The 16969-nt window shown below is 42.2% G+C and overlaps 1 protein-coding gene across 2 annotated transcripts in view; it reads right to left on the reverse strand.

Moving 5' to 3' along the window:
* The window catches only part of FRMD3 (FERM domain containing 3), a 142948-nt gene that overhangs the window by 9530 nt on the left and 116449 nt on the right, over positions 1–16969 (reverse strand). For both annotated transcript variants that reach the window (XM_086770995.1, XM_086770996.1), the window contains exons 11-13: positions 15944–16018; positions 15301–15369; positions 10878–10999 (exon numbers count right to left, since the gene is read on the reverse strand). In XM_086770995.1, the coding sequence (XP_086627121.1) occupies positions 10878–10999; positions 15301–15369; positions 15944–16018 (266 nt within the window). The remainder of the gene's footprint in view (positions 1–10877; positions 11000–15300; positions 15370–15943; positions 16019–16969) is intronic.

Raw genomic sequence — 16969 nt, forward strand, 5'->3', positions numbered from 1 at the left:
ACGCATAGTTTTACATAGGTGCATGGAAACTGAAATCTGTCAACCTATACCTGCAAATTATCAGAAGTAAACAGCACCACAGAAAGCATGGAGAAAGAAATTTTGAAACGTCTTACTTCATTAAGGAGACCTATAGATCGATAAAGGGGCCAATCTATCTTTAGCAAAGAGTATTGGTGTAAAAACAAGGAAAAAAAAACCCCCTTTGTTTTGTTTGCTATCCAAAACTAGCAACTTTTTGTTCCTTGGGTTGCATTCCTGTTACAAGTAGTGAAAAAGAGATTCGAATCAGACTCCTTTTCCAATTCAGCCCACTCTCTAAGTGCTGCTATTCCGTATATTAAATTATTCAGTATCTAGAAAAATAAAAACAACAAAGTTATGACCTGGCAACCCAACCCACTCAGTTGCAGTGAAACGCTGAATTGTATCCATGACTGTATTCAGCTGACATTCAAAATCTGCTAACAAACTATCTGCTAATTTAAGAACTACTTCGTTTGTCAGAAATCATCACAGTTTCAAGGTATTTCTGCCCCTCAGTCCAAGAAAACTACAAAGGCAAAATTCCAGTCACTTATTTTTTAGCAATTAACAAATAAATCCACAATTTACATAAGATACTACAACAAATGTCCTTTAAGTTTCATCTTATTCATTCCCCATTTGCAACTCTGCTCCCGTCAGTAACTCGTCCTTATTCTCTGCTGTACTCGATGTAACATTCTCACTCACTGTACAGTTCCTTCCTAAAAGACCACTATTAGCATAAAGGCAAAAAAAAAAAAAAACATTTTGAGTAAAAGAAAAGTAAATTTACCAGCCCTTCTGGCTGTGATCTTGGAGCCATGCCGCAGTAACCGAATGCACACTTCCTTGTTGCAGTGGTTAACCATCCGCAAGTGAATGCTTCTCTTGGTTTGGATTTTTACAAGACATTTCACCATTTTGATTATTAATTCCTCTTCTCAAAGGCTTGCAAAGGCTCTACCCATACCAGCTTTGACCTTTTGTTGAGTTCCCACTGAGTTTTAAGAGACTAACACAAGTCATTCTCAATGAATCAAATGACAAGCTTCTAACATGGCCAACAAAAATATCCCAGTAGGGAACAGAACGAGAGGCTATTTTTAAGCATTTCCAAATGCCTCATAACGTACAATACAAACTTCCACGGCATCCATCTCAGTTAGCAGTTGCTAGCATAACAGCTGAACCACACACAAGCATAAACATATCCAAGGCATCAAAACATAGCACAGTGAAACAAAAGGCCATCATTTAAGGTCTGTTTTTCACAGCACAAAATTACACCGTGGTCACTGTTTTTCTAAAGAGCTTCAGTTTGGCCACTGATGTCAGTTCTGCACCACTGCCTGGAAGGTATTTGTGGAAAATGTATGGATACAAAAAGAAAAACTGTATCTGTGCTTACAAAGTTTAGTCATAAGGCAAAGCAATGAGATGAAAATACTATAATTTCAAGCCTAGAATCAAAGCTGACCTGTCTGTGAATAAAGAAGAGGAGACAATTCCTAAGTTTGGGGAAAATGTCTCTCTTTGCATATGTGCTTCAGATCCTACTTGTGGACAACTACTGGACACATTTCTATCCACTACAGAGAAGAGTTGCTTCAGAAGGCTTGGCACTAGCTTGTTCCCATCCAGCAGAGATATGCTGGTTCCTTAAAAAGGCATGACACATACATGCTGGCTGCTCATAACTTGCTCCAGCTGGAAGCTGGAATGCAACCATGTGCACGGCATCACACTGTCCTAGTGGGAAAGGAGCTCTTAGTGGGTCCACTGAAACCACAGAGAGTAGATAAACCGGAAGGGGCGTATTGGTGAGGTGGTGGTCTGTGACTTCCCAGAATACTTACCTTTAATGTTTATGACATGTTGTGCCATTCAAGTCTTTGTTATCCGACATCCTTGTTCTCTCTGCACTTTAAGATCAACGATGTGGATGTGAATATGTGAGAAAGAGGTGGGGCAGGGGAGAGAGAAAGTCCGGCAAATGCATATTTTAGACCAAGTGATTCCTCCCATGACAGACATCTGCTTCAATGGAGCTTTTGGAAAGCATGTTTACAGTGGCTCCTTTCCCCTGCCTGACCCATATGGTATGAACATCCAGCAGTGCTCCTTTTCACTTCTTCCTCCTGCAGGGCAAACACTCCTCTCTTCCCTTCCTTCTTTGCAAGCACTTCCTTGTGGGTCTGAGGAAAGATCAAGTGCCCTTTCGCTTTCTATCTCCATTTTGTCATCACTTGAAAAGTAAGATTCTGTCTGCTCTTCTCAACTTTATTCTCATAATTGTTGTAGTAATCAAAAGAGGATCATTAAAATCTCACTAAAAAGGTTCACACCTACAAAAACTGGAAAGCACCAATTCATACAAAAGTCTGATCACCAGCATGTTCAATACACAAAAGAAGGCCTAATCAAGGACACAAGTCTCACCTGGACAAGGCTGTGAGTGATTTCCAACAGGAGCACATTTGCGTCAATAAATAAATAGGTATCATTTATGTTTCATAGGATCATGCTTATGCAAAAGAGAAATGATTTAATGTCACTGCCCACAAACCATGTATACAAAACTCAGGGAGATTTATGTTGAAATCTTGCAGCTGGGTCAGCTACTCTCTGTCTCCGCTACTAACTCTCAGCAAGTAAGGAACAGGCTATGTCTCCTAAGAGAAAGAAGACTTTGCATGACCTCAGACTAGCAGTGCATCATCCGTAACTGTTGGAAGATGTTTTTCAGCAAATATCTTCCCAAAAAAGAAGCCTGCTTCTCTTCTGCAGAGCTGCCCGGGACTCTCTGCATGCAGAAGAGAACCAGCAAGGTGATGAGTCCACTTTCAGTAAATAATTGGTTTTCCAGCTCATGTCACTCTCCTCCTCCCTAAATTGCTACTTGAGATATTACACAGCTGAAAGGCTAATGACTGGTGGGAACTGTGGCCAAGAGGCCCTTCACATTCATGCCCCATTACAACAAGGCAGAAAACAGCAGATGGTTATATAACTTCTCTTAAAATTAGAACGTATGGTTTATAAAAGCAAAAACAATCCCTCCCAACACCAGAAAACTAGAGCTAATAAAACACTCTTCTAGTATCCTTCCCCAGCCAATGAAAACAGTGAACAGAAAACTTCTATTCAAGCATAACAATTTTAATGCATTTGTGAAAAGGAAGTATATCACCCATCCTCAGATTTTAGAGGTACATTATTATGGTGATGAGGCAATGTTGTTTTGTTTTTAAGAAAAGTATTGATCTTATTTTGTAGACACATGGCATGCTAAACTCCTGGGAATTCGAGAATTTGTAAGTAAGTTACAAAGAAAAGCTGTCAGAGCTAGTTGTTGTTAGTATTAGGTATTTTTATCTTGAAGCAAAAGGTTTGCTTTTTAAAAAAAAAAGTTTGCAGACTTTGTAGGGCTCAGTTGCATTGTTAGAGGACTGTAAATCCAACCTAGTTTGTTGAACACAGATGTGATGATGCACACAGTGATGTTAAGATCTCCTCAGGCCAGAACACTCTTTGGGACACCCCTAAAAACTTGCAAAACAAAGTGCACTGTAGAGGGAGAAACTTAAAATGACCAGATTTTACTCCATAAAAGAGAGAACAATCTCAACATTAAAAATCTGCCAAAAAAACTAGTAAAAAATTCAATTACATACAACCTGACCTAAGGATGCTCACTTTGGCTTCTGCTAAATTTAATGGAATATCAGAAAAAAATAACTATCTCTGCAGACCACAGGAATCTAAAATAGAACTGTTATTTTATTTAGAAAAGCCACTAAGAAATCTGATTAACTCCTACATATTACAATTTTTGTTATCATATACACACACACCCACACACCAGGTACAATCAGCTAATAGGAATATTACTTCTGCTAATCTCATAGGGAAAAGTTGTTTGATGCTACATGACACAAGATGTTTCATTATTCTCTCTATCTGATGTATTAAAATAAATTTTATCGCATATACAGAAGGTATGATTTTTAAAATATGCATGTTGACATGCTGTGTATTAGTTCTACCCAGAGAAACAGTTAGCACTAAACCAATATTTTTTTTTTTCCAATAAAAAAGTAAATGTAACAACACTGAGCTGTGTCCAGGGAAAAAAGTGTGCTACATTACCAGTTAGAGTGTTCTTGCTGTACAAATATAATGTGCAAACAGACACTCAACGTTATTTCATATTTTACTAGCATATTTTTTATATTTATTTATACTGTTATTCAGATGCGCAAATTTTTCATGTGTTGCTGCCTAAGCAGTACCCACAAAAGCTCCATATGCCTCTGCTCTACAACCAGAGCTTACGGAGATGAGAGCTCACACACACACAAACAGACAAAATGGTAGTAGCTGGTGTCTGCTCATTCCCATACATGCTCGTAAGATGCAACAAAGACTCCGCATTATAAAGTAAAGATATCACTCATGTTAATTAATTGCCATTAATTCAGTATTTCTTATACTTGAGTGGCACACAAAAATAACTTGCAAAAAGGGTAAGAGCTTTCTGTATACAACTTAGATGCAGAGGTATATAATTGCATAAGAAAAGAAAATTCTTAAGAAACTCAGTGAGGACACCTAAAAAGTGTGTAATTCTCTGGAGAACAAAAAAAAAAATTGCTGAATATTGATTTTAAACAGAAGGAATTTAGAATGAGTGTGTGCCAAGCAACTGTTTCTTTTCTAAAATACAGTAGAAGGTAGATCAATCAACAGAATGATTGAAGTGCACTACTTTCACTTTGATTACTCGAAAGACAAAAGTCAACGTCAGCAGGAAAATAATTCACATATGAAACCTGAGCACCCAAGTATCAAGTGACCAAGTTTTCATCACTTGTCAAAATATCTTGTGACTCAGCGTGGTTTTGCCCCCCTTTTTTTTTTTCTTAAATTGGATTAATCAAATACATGAAGCCCTGAAAGCATCTGATATTGCAAAATCCGAATACAATGATCTACCACCTGCAAAATAATTGCCAAGTGTTCAGGAGAGGCAACAATCTGTCACCAAATCAGATGGTGAAAGAAGGCAGCCACACAATTCCTGTAGCAATACTAAAAGAAATATAACATATTCAACTGCATGGAGCAAATACCACGGAAAGGATCTAATAGGCCCATTCAGAAGGACGTGAGTTGGGTCATCTGTGACAAATACGAATTTTGCAATGACACATTTGGATACACTTAAAACTTTTGTAGCTAGGTGCCTTTTGAAGAATGACTTTTAGGTTCCAAAGGCAGAAGTGATCTCTCCAAGCGTATCTGACACTCCTACATGTAAAATCCAATTCCATGTGATAAACATCTACAAATGCTGGCAATTTCACTACTGCATCGTTATGCTACCATGCCTTTTTCCTCCTCCTGAGACAGAGAGGACATTAGTACAAACCAAGAGTCAGTGACAAAGAATGTGAAAACCTGAAGAATCTTAAGGAGTATCAACAAAGCACCAAGAGAAGATGACCTGCAAAACCCAAGGCATGAGGACTTGAGATTAGTTTTTTAATTTGATAAAATACTTATTAGCTGATGGCCAATATCTTAGGTAAGTCACTCACATAACTATAATTTAAAACAGGAAAAAAAGAGCATTTAAGTAAGAATACTAATTCAAATCTGGGTGCTTAAATTAGTACTTGCACACGTTACAGGGCCTCTAAGTGCAGACTGAAGAATTGCCTCTTGAAGAATGAGACCTCAATGGACAAAGTCAGGATATTTTTGCCTGCCATTCTAATAAAAATTAAAATGCCACTCCTGTTTTCAAATCCTCTTGTGTGTCAACTGCTAAAGTAACTATTACAGTGGTATCATGGGCATCCACTATTTTTTTTCCCCACAAACAGTGGTCATTTATGACCACATTTAGACAGTATATATTTTCTTACATGTCTGCAAAACCACTGGACAATTTGGGCTTTTTTGGAGGACAGCTTCACTTCAGCCAGTAGTGGGACACTGTACAGTTAGGGGTTTGCTGGTTGGTCTGTGTTTTTTAATTTTTTTTTTTTTTTAATTCCTTCTCCTAGTTCACTCTGAGGTGATTAGTGCTGGTGCAAGGGAGAAGGTGGAAATCCACAGAAGTGGACTGAGTGCATGCTGGGAAGAGAGCCAGCATTAGTGTCAGAGAGCTGTGAGACCAGTTCAAGCTGCAATTTGGTAATATAGCCAAGTTCTCTGCAGGAAAATACTGTAAAAGAGCTAAGTACTGTTAACTTAGCAGCTGGTGGTATTTAACTATGCATAACATATTCTACAGGAAACCCACAAGCAAATATTTCTATTAAATTGTAGTAGTAACAACAATCTGTTTTACTAAGAGGAAACATGACTTTCAAACTTATGTAATATATACATTTGAAACCAGCACTCTCTGGTGAGCATGTAGAAATGAGAAGTCAACAGTTTCCAAATAGGGATCTCCTTGATTAGAGCTGGCACAGCAGTCTTACAAGCAGCAAGCTGCTCTTACTGTGCAGCAGTGGCAGCTGTTCAGCAGGAACACAGTGCTTGGTAGTTGGCTGCCAGAAAGTGAAACCTCAGCTCCAGGTATTTCACAGCAGAGGTAAACAAGTAATTGTTAAAATTAACTACATGTAATGCAGCTACTACTACTCATTATAATAAGCTAAGTACACAGACAATCTAATCTTCTCATCAATCCTCCCGGTTGAAGGGCAGGGACCTGAAAGGGCCAGACGTATCTGGCAGGTTAACTCATGGCTCAGGGAGTGGTGCTACAGCCAGGGCTTTGGGCATCTAGACCACGGGGCGTGCTTTGAGAAGCCCGGGCTGCTAGGGCCGGATGGCGTGCACCTAACCAAGAGGGGGAAGAGTGTGCTTGGACAAAGGCTTGCCAGGCTCGTCCGGAGGGCTTTAAACTAGTGTTGCTGGGGGAGGGGGAGCACAGTTCAGCCCACTGCTGTCAGCATGGCGCCAGTGCCAGCACCGAGAGTCCAGAAGCTGAGGAGGGATCACAGATAAGTGCAAATGAACCTAAACTGCGGTGCAGTAGCACCCCTGTAGCTCCAGCCAGCAAGTCGGCTTTGTCGGGGGCCCAGCTGAAGTGTCTCTATACCAATGCACGCAGCATGGGGAATAAACAGGAAGAGCTGGAGATGCTTGCACACGAGCAGGGCTACGACCTCATTGGCATCACGGAGACGTGGTGGGACGACTCATACGACTGGAGCGTCAACATGGAGGGGTATAGGCTTTTTAGAAAAGACAGGAAGGGGAGACAAGGAGGGGGTGTCGCTCTCTACATAGCAACCGGCTGGAGTGTGTGGAGCTCTGCCTGGGGATGGAGGAGGAGCTGACAGAGAGCTTATGGGTCAAGATTAGAGGATGGGGATGGACAGGGGACGTTACGGTGGGGGTCTGTTACAGGCCGCCTGGCCAGGAGGACAGAGCAGACGAAGTGCTCTATAGGCAGATAGGAGCAGCCTCACGGTCACAGGCTCTGGTCCTCATGGGGGACTTCAACCACCCTGACATCTGTTGGAGAGACAACACGGCAGGGCACAGGCAGTCCAGGAGGTTCCTGGAACGCGTGGATGACAACTTCCTCCTGCAGGCGATAGAGGAGCCGACAAAGAGGGGTGCCATGCTTGACCTTGTGCTCACCAGCAGGGAGGGGCTGGTGGGGGATGTGAAACTAAAGGACAGCCTTGGCTGCAGCGACCATGACATCGTGGAGTTCAGGATCCACGGGGCAGCAAGGAAACTACACGGCAAGCTCTCTGCCCTAGACTTCAGGAAGGCAGACTTCGGCCTCTTCAGGGACCTGATGGGCCAAGTGCCATGGGAGGCGGCCCTGGAGGGAAGAGGGGCCCAGGAAAGTTGGTCTATATTCAAGGAGCACCTCCTCCAAGCTCAGCAGAGGTGCATCCCAAGGAGAAACAAGTCGGGCAAAAAGGCCAGGAGGCCGGCGTGGATGAGCAAGGAGCTCCTGGACCAACTGAAAGTGAAAAAGGAAGCCTATAGAGGGTGGAAGTGGGGACAGGTAGCCTGGGAGGTCTACAAAGAGGCTGCGCGAGTGGCCAGGGATAAGGTAAGGAAGGCCAAAGCTCTGGCAGAACTGAATCTGGCCAGGGATATAAAATGTAACAGGAAGAGCTTTTATAGGTATGTAGGGGACAAAAGAAAGTCCAGGGAAAATGTAGGCGCCCTCCAGAAGGGAACTGGTGTCCTGGTTACCCAGGACATGGAGAAGGCTGAGGTTCTCAATGACTTTTTTGCCTCAGTCTTCACCGACAAGAGTTCTTGTCCCACCACCCAAGCTGTAGAAGGTGAAAGCAGGGACTGCGAGAATGAAGAACTGCCCATTGTACTCGAAGAGCAGGTTCGGGATCATCTAAGGAACCTGAAGGTGCACAAGTCCATGGGTCCTGATGAAATCCATCCGCGGGTCCTGAGGGAACTGGCGGATGAAGTTGCCAAGCCACTGGCTATCGTATTTGAGAAGTCGTGGTGGTCTGGTGAGGTCCCCGATGACTGGAAGAGAGGGAACATAACCCCAATTTTTAAAAAGGGGAATAAGGAAGACCTGGGTAACTACAGGCTGGTCAGCCTCACCTCTGTGCCTGGCAAGGTCATGGAGCAGATTCTCCTGGAAACCATGCTAAGGCACATGGAGAGCAAGGAGGTGGTTGGTGACAGCCAACATGGCTTCACCAAGGGCAGATCGTGCCTGACCAATTTGGTGGCCTTCTATGACGGGGTGACGGCGTCGGTGGACAAGGGACGAGCAACTGACATAATCTACCTGGACTTGTGCAAAGATTTTGACACTGTCCTGCACGACATCCTTCTCTCTAACCTAGAGAGACATGGGTTTGATGGACGGACCACTCGGTGGATAAGGAGTTGGCTGGATGGCCGCACTCAGAGAGTGGTGGTCAACAGCTCAATGTCCATGTGAAGACCGGTCACGAGTGGCGTCCCTCAGGGGTCCATGCTGGGCCCGGCCCTGTTCAACATCTTTGTCGGCAACATGGACAGTGGGATAGAGCGCACCCTCAGCAAGTTCGCCGACGACACCAAGTTGTGTGGTGCCGTCGACACACTGGAAGGGAGGGATGCCATGCAGAGGGACGTTGACAGGCTGGAGAGGTGGGCCCGTGCCAACCTCATGAAGTTCAGCCAGGCCAAGTGCAAGGTCCTGCACCTGGGTCATGGCAATCCCAGGCACAAATAGAGGCTGGGCGGGGAATGGATTGAGAGCAGCCCTGAGGAGAAGGACTTGGGAGTGCTGGTGGATGAGAAGCATAACATGAGCAGGCAATGCACCCTTGCGGCCCAGAAGGCCAACTGCATCCTGGGCTGCATCACGAGAAGCGTGGCCAGCAGGTCGAGGGAGGTGATTCTCCCCCTCTACTCTGCCCTGGTGAGACCCCACCTGGAGTACTGTGTCCAGTTCTGGAGCCCCCAACACAAGAAGGACGTGCACCAGTTGGAGAAGGTCCAGAGGAGGGCCACGAAGATGATAAAAGGGCTGGAGCACCTCTCTTATGAGGACAGGCTGAGAGAGTTGGGGCTGTTCAGCCTGCAGAAGAGGAGGCTCCGGGGAGACCTGATAGCGGTCTTCCAGTACCTCAAGGGGGCCTACAAGAAAGATGGGGAGAGGCTGTTTAGTAGGGCCTGTTGCGACAGGACGAGAGGTAATGGTTTTAAAATAGAGGGGGGTACATTTAGATTAGAAATTAGGAAAAAATTTTTTACGATGCGAGTTATAGAACACTGGAACAGGTTGCCCAGAAAGGTGGTGGAGGCCCCATCTCTGGAAACGTTCAAGGCCAGGTTGGATGAGGCTCTGAGCAACCTGACCTAGTCAGGGATGTCCCTGCTCCTTGCAGGGGGCTTGGACTAGATGACATTTGAAGGCCCCTTCCAACCCTAACCATTCTATAATTCTATGATTCTAATTCACCCTGTTCTTACTACATTCAGTGTTCAAACTCCCAAAAATGAACAAAAAACGTTCATATGACTTCTATAAAATTAAATTAGCATGTACTCCCATGAAAATGAACATACTTGTTCAGCTGTTTAGGTTTCCCATTAATTGACAACAACAAAGCAACAGCAGAGGTCGTATTTCCCAGCTCCTGAAACAAGTAGCTCACAATATCACAAGTAGTAACCACTGTTAGATTTTGTTTGGTTGGCTTCTTTTTTTTTTGTTAGGAAGAATGTAGTTATCTTAATTTAAACTGGCTAAGATGGTAACATCATTCTTTGTAGTGACTGCATCTCAAAAAGATAGGTGTTGAACGTGATTTTTAAAATATCAAGGAATAAACAAATACATGGAAAACCTTGTTCTAAAAAATGCATTCAAACTGATCTTCCAATAACATCCCTTTTTTTCAATGGAACTAAATTAGCAGAGAGAGAGTTCTTCCTAACATTAGAACAGAAAGAAAAAAAAAGGGAAGCAAGAAAAGCAACACACCTAGCAGTAAACTGCCAGTTTTCACTCAGAACTCCAGCTACTATTTAGTAAAATGATGCCATGTTGAATCATTAATTTCCTGTTAAGTTCCTTTCACCTGACAATCTAAAAAACCATTTTCGAAACAGAAAGCTTAACAGCAGTAACTTTCCTCACAATATATCTCGCGTAAGGCTCATGCACAGTTCCTTGAGCTAGTGACAATTTCTCTGTATGTGCAGAGACTTAATGGTGTACTCCTAATGGAAATTATTAGATTTTTTCCATATCCCTAAGTCAGTAACACACTTTTTTCCATATATTTTAAAATAAATATTAGTAGTGTTTGGCAGGAATCGGATAAGTGACTCACCTTCATCTAAAGGAACCTCTTCCTCCTCACAGGGAGAAGGCAGGAGGGGCTGCAGAGGTTCCATGTTGATTATGAGTTGCTTGTTCAAGGAAGGAGAGCTGCGACTCTGGGTAATGCTGGTTCTAAAAGAATGGGCAAAACAGCGTCAGTTTATTCACAAGGAAACAACTGCAATCCAATATATCTCATCTCAGAATTGTTTTGCATGAATTACAATAGGCCTTGAGCTATCCTAACAAGCTCTGCACACTGAACGATGCCTCCGGCCGTGTTATGTTGCACCTTCAGCAGATAAAAACCTTTCAACATCCGAAGCGTTAAGTGAAGGTCTTGTGCTGATGTACTTCTCTTTACACAGCCTGACTCTTTCTCATCTCATGCAGGATTTCAGTGTGTTGCTCCTCGCCACACTGCACAGCAGACATGAGTATTTGGCTTTAAGGAAGAGGAAGCCAGAAAGGATACAAATAATTTTCCTGGTCTTGTTCCACGGCCTCTGGGACTGGGTAAAGGATTTGTTACAGTTTGAGCACTGTAGTCTGAAGACTAAAGCAGGAACAACTGTATTCCTTCAGTTAACAGATACACAGTGCTCTCATTCTCATGCACCCCAGACACTGCCTCTACAGCATGCCTCCAGGTGCTCAAGCTGGTTTTCTTTCTTATCTTACTTGGCTCTAACAGGCTTTCCTGGTAGTACGTGTTGAACTTTCTCAGGGAAGTTTGAGAAATGCTGTTGATTTGCTTCAGTCATGAGGCTCATTAGCCTAAAATCATGCTACTGAGAAAACAGAATGGCTCTTTAGAATAACTTATCTAGCACTTACATGATACAGGCCTGAAGCAAGAATCCTGCAATAAATCTGAACCATTACATTATAAAATACTTACTTTTGATGAAAGCGAAGATGAAAGGGAAGAGGATTCTACTTGACTTCAAATGGCATGTAGGTACAGTGCTGAAGTTTCACAAAATGCATTTCTAGTTTGCCCAAAGACTCAACTTACAATTCCACACAGATAAACAAACTGAACAAAGTAACTATTGCAAGTGAAAAGAAGGGACTGTGTGTTGCTGAGTGTTTAGGTAAGCTCGAGACACAGATGTACATGTCATTAAACATTCTGTGGGGATAAACAAGATTTCTTCCTCAATTACGACGATTTCTTGCTTATTAACATATGCCCAAAGCTACTTATGTCATAATTTGCATTCAATGAGCATTCTCTAATACTATTTAGTTTAAATTTTCACTATCCAAATAAGTTTTTCACTCAGATTACTGTAGCTACAATCACTCCAACCCAATGGTACCTCCACAGACTTGGATCCCCTGTATCTTTGTGCTTGCTGCAAAGAGCTATAAAGCAACTTCTAAAACAGGAGCTGTGCCTGGGAGCACCCATAAGGCTCCTACTCTATACTTATTTACAAAGATCCATCCTTCAGGCATGCATTGGAAGCAAAATATTAAATCCTTCACTGTGTATTTGTCAGAAGAACTTGCCACTGCATTAATGCTGCATGACTACTGATTTTTGGTCAGTAGTGCTTTAAGCATAATATCCGAACACAAAGACATTGAACAGGAATCTCCTCATGACTGCATCTTTCTTTCTAAATGCAGCCACGGTGATACCACTGAATTGACTTCGAGGGAGGGGGCACAGGGAGAGAAAACTTTATTTTTATATATATACACACACACACACGTATGTTTACCTTCAATCATATAATTTCCTCTAAATGTTTTGAATCTGAAAAACTACTATTTCCCCAGAACTACCTGTTGCCACATCTTCTTTCACACAGTAACTTGTTTCTAAAGCTTTCTTTTTTTGGAGCTGAAAATTTTCTATGCTTTTTATCACTTATGCTACTAGAAGGACAAGCTATATACCTCTTTCTCCCATTTCAAAATCTGCGTTATGAAAACACTTGAAATCATTGGACTTTTTCTTAGTCTTTCTAAGAAACTGAACTTGGAGCTACCATAATATTGTAAATGCAAGTATCTTAAGGAAGTTAATCATAAAATTGTTTAGTGGGGCGGGGGGGCTAAGGTTGTAGCTTCTGAAGGAAACTGCTAGAAGTCGCTCCCTTTTGTTTAGTGGACTCGGCCAGGGCTAGGGCGGACCCACTGCTGGACAAGGCCAAGGCCGACCCAATTGGTAGCAGAATGTCCCGTGATAACACCTCTGTGATAACGTATTTAAGAAGGGGAAAACAGGAAAAAGAAGAGAGAAGATGTGAAGCAGCTGAGCGGGGGCAGAGAGGGGGAGGCGCGAGCCTTGTGGGCCTTGCAGGCCTCACCCTCTGGCCTCTCGCCAGGCGGCCGATTGGGCCCAACTCGGCCCAGCCCGGCTGCAAGAAGTGGAGAGGAGATGAGAAGTGAATAAGATGTAAAAAGGATCTTGAGAGGCGTCTGCCAGCCTGTTGTGAGGAACGGCTGCGGACGCGAAGGTCTGTGAAGAAGGAGGGGGAGGAGTAACGCAGCTCCTGGCCAAGATTGCGCTGCAGCCTGTGGTGACGACCATGGTGGAGCAGGTTGTCCCCCTACAGCCCATGGAGGTACACGGAGGAGCAGAGATCCACCTGCAGCCTGTGGAGGACCCCACGCTGGGGCAGATGGATGCCTGAAGGAGGCTGTGGCCCGTGGAGCGCCCCCTGGGGCAGCTGTTCTGGAGGGACTGCACCCCATGGAAGAGATGATCCATGCCAGAGCAGTTTCATGAAGGACTGTGGCCCGTGGGAGGGACCCCACGATGGAGCAGGGGAGGAATGTGAGGAGTTCTTCCCCCAGCAACGAAGCAGCGGCATAAAACAACATGTGATGAACTGACGGCGACCCCCATTCCCTCTTGTCCCCTGTGCCGCTCGGGGAGGGGGAAGGTGGTAGAGATAATGTTAAGCCTGGGAAGAGGGAGAGGTGGGGGGAGGTTATCTTGTTCCCTGTCTCATCCTCCTGCTAGTTTTAGCAGTTGAGTCTGTTTTGCCCATGACGGTAATTTTAAGGATTTCTCCCCGTCCTTATCTCAAACCTCGAGCCGTTTTTCTTTTATCATCTCCCCCTATTCTCTTCGAGGGTAGGGGGAGTGAGAGAGACTGCGTAGTCTGGTTCTGATCAGGGCTGAACTATGATGGGTTGTTAAATTGATATAACATTGCTCTGTAAACTTACTTGCCCTCTGATCCCTTTCTTTATGTACAGTAAGAGTTTTAAACAATATGTTTAAAATACATTAAACATTGAAAGCAAAGAAAAGTAAAATACAAGATAAAAGTAATTTCATATAAAAATCTTCTCTTATCCTATGGAACAAAGAAACACTATGGAAAGTAGGCAATAAGCTATTTCTTTATATGAGTAACTATTTTTGTTTAAAACGCATTTGTGTGCCCACATAATCTACCCTGCCTCAATGATGGACCTACCTGCTGCCTTCTGTGTTTTCAATTAATACATTCTAGACCATCATTTACCCCATTTTTAAGTGTAATTCGCAAAAGCATGTTCAGAAGCATCCCTGCATGGCCTTACTATTAAATATATAGTAAGGCTGGTCAACATATTCATAAATATTTGCTGCAAATATATTCCTATGCTTTAGTAAACACAATCCACTTTTCTCTCAAATACAGATGGAATAGCCATATTCAATTAAAAATACACTAAACACGCAGCCCCTATTCCTGAAAAAAAATCTCTATAAAATAGGGATATGGCTGTAGAAAGGCCAGAAAGTTAAGCAAGCTTTTAAAAAATTTTTAAAGTAGCTTTTTCCCTGCTGGCCTGCTGGCCTCTTTCTTCTCTTCTGAAGGACTTTAATTAGGTTCTCATCAATTTTCACTGCCACTACAGTGAGTGATAAGGACCAGAAAGTACTAGTCTCCTTGCAAAGTCCAGCTGCTTATTTCTAACAAGCCAAATCTTTTTTTTTCTATGAAAAAGAAAAATTCTCTGATAATTTTTCTCTTTACTGAATTAATTTCTTGGTTTTTCATCGGACTGCATGATGGAAAAAATATCAGGTATACCTTTAAATATAACCATATACATACACAAAACAGAATCTTTCAAAACTGGTCAAGAAATAGGAATGAAATGAGAATGTACTTTTCTGTCAGGATCATGTAAAAACAGTCTATGTCATAATACAGAAAATAATATAAGCTCCTTATCTGACTGATTGATTAAATCCAGCTTCAAAGCAGCACAGATTAAGTTCTCTTGTGTAGGAGACAATATGCTATTGTCAGAATTTTGTAACATTGGCAACACATATTTTCCAAGGCTTGCACGCCTCATTGCAGAAGCTAAGAATGACAGCCAGTACATCTCACAGTAAGAGAAAGAGAATTTCTCTGTTGAGAGCAATAATCCTTAGTCCTTAAACTTTAACATTGAATGTCAAGACATACCTGTGAACTTCAGGAGGTTCCCTCTGGATTTTAGAGCTTGCCTCCACAACCTCTTTGGCTACTTTTCCACTGCATTAAAACACAAGATAAATACTCAAGCAAATCCTAACATCAGCTCATTACATGCCAAGCACTATACATACATGAACAATTAAGTTACATTCAAAAGAAGAAAAGGAAAAGGAAAAAAAAAAAAATCTCATGTAGTGGATATACAATGTTCCAGATTAAAAATTCTGCACACCACTTGTCTGCCAAGCAACTGAAGAAAAAGCAGCCTTTTGTAGTAGAATAGTAGAAGCGGGACCAGACTGTCCCACTAATGCACCCCTGGTCCAGAGCTGCCCAGTTACAGGGGGCATGGAATCTCTACACTAGCCACACATCCTTTTTTATACAGAAATTGCACCAAAAGTGGAGTCCTGTTCTGCTGAAATGGCGCCTTGAAAAAAGTCTGCATAAAGCGTTCAGTTTATTTTATATGTGACACTAAAGATACAACAGAAAATCTTTCAAATCCTGACCTGGATTAGGTGTGAACTGCTCCTCAAAAAGGAAAAGCCCTGAATTTGCCACAAGTAATTACTGATATTTTCTCTTACTTTCCGAAATGGTTTATCATGAAAAACAAACAAACACTCACCTATATCGAAATCTACTGCCTTTAAAAAATATCTTGCTGCTGGACATGGTCTTGATCTGACTGGATTTTGCATACCTTGAAGAAAAAGGAGAAATTAGCAAGGCCAACTACGAGCTTTTTAATTTTTATACCATAAAGTAATACACGATAATTGGGCTTTCCAACTTTTTTTAAGGCCTTTATACAAATCAGAATACAAAGCATGTATAAAATAATTCAGATAGTACAGAACGACTGAACATAAAACAAATCATTACCTGGACAGGAAAGCAAGAAAATTAAATGCCAACACCTGCTGCACCTGTAGGGATTTTTATTCACTGGATGAATTAAAGACGGTGGTACACCAAAAGCCCCTAGGACAAGTTTGCCCTAACATCATCTTGATTGTGGGAAAATGTGGCTATTTCCACTTTCCCACTAGCAAAGCAAAGAAATAATAAAGAAGTGGTAACACTTGTCTCCAAAAGTAGCTGCATTTCTGATGTCTCTATAGAGTCAACTTCTTAGTACCCTACATCATATCCTACTGCTTCTCTCTAACCATCCAGTACACAGCAACTTTTTATCACAAAGATCACGGAAGAGTACCTCAGACGCGCCATCTCCTTTATGTTCTCTGCCTTCAAAATGGCAAATTGATTTCATATCAAGTCTCTCATTCCCAGATCCTAGTAGACAACCTTCTATCATTTATAGCTACTTGAAAATAATCACAACAGTCAACCCTGACCCTAGATCAAAACAAGACTAAAGCTCTGTTTCTCAAGACATGCCAAGAGATCATGACTTTATCTTAAATTTCAAGTCTCAAGTTCATCTAAGGAGAGGAGAGGATCAAATCTAATTAAGGCAAAGTGTCATTATAATGAATTACTTACACAACCTGGCTACAACTGTTCTAAGCTAACTAGAATACCTTGTTGGTATCATACAGAACATAAACAAAAAGGATTTATTTAATGCTGTTAAGTAGCTAAAAGTCCACACTGTACAGCTCAGTTTATCTGAAATGCATGAAGACTT

This window comes from Chlamydotis macqueenii, chromosome Z (genome assembly GCF_036417535.1).
Source record: "Chlamydotis macqueenii isolate bChlMac1 chromosome Z, bChlMac1.mat, whole genome shotgun sequence".
Lineage (NCBI taxonomy): Eukaryota > Metazoa > Chordata > Aves > Otidiformes > Otididae > Chlamydotis > Chlamydotis macqueenii.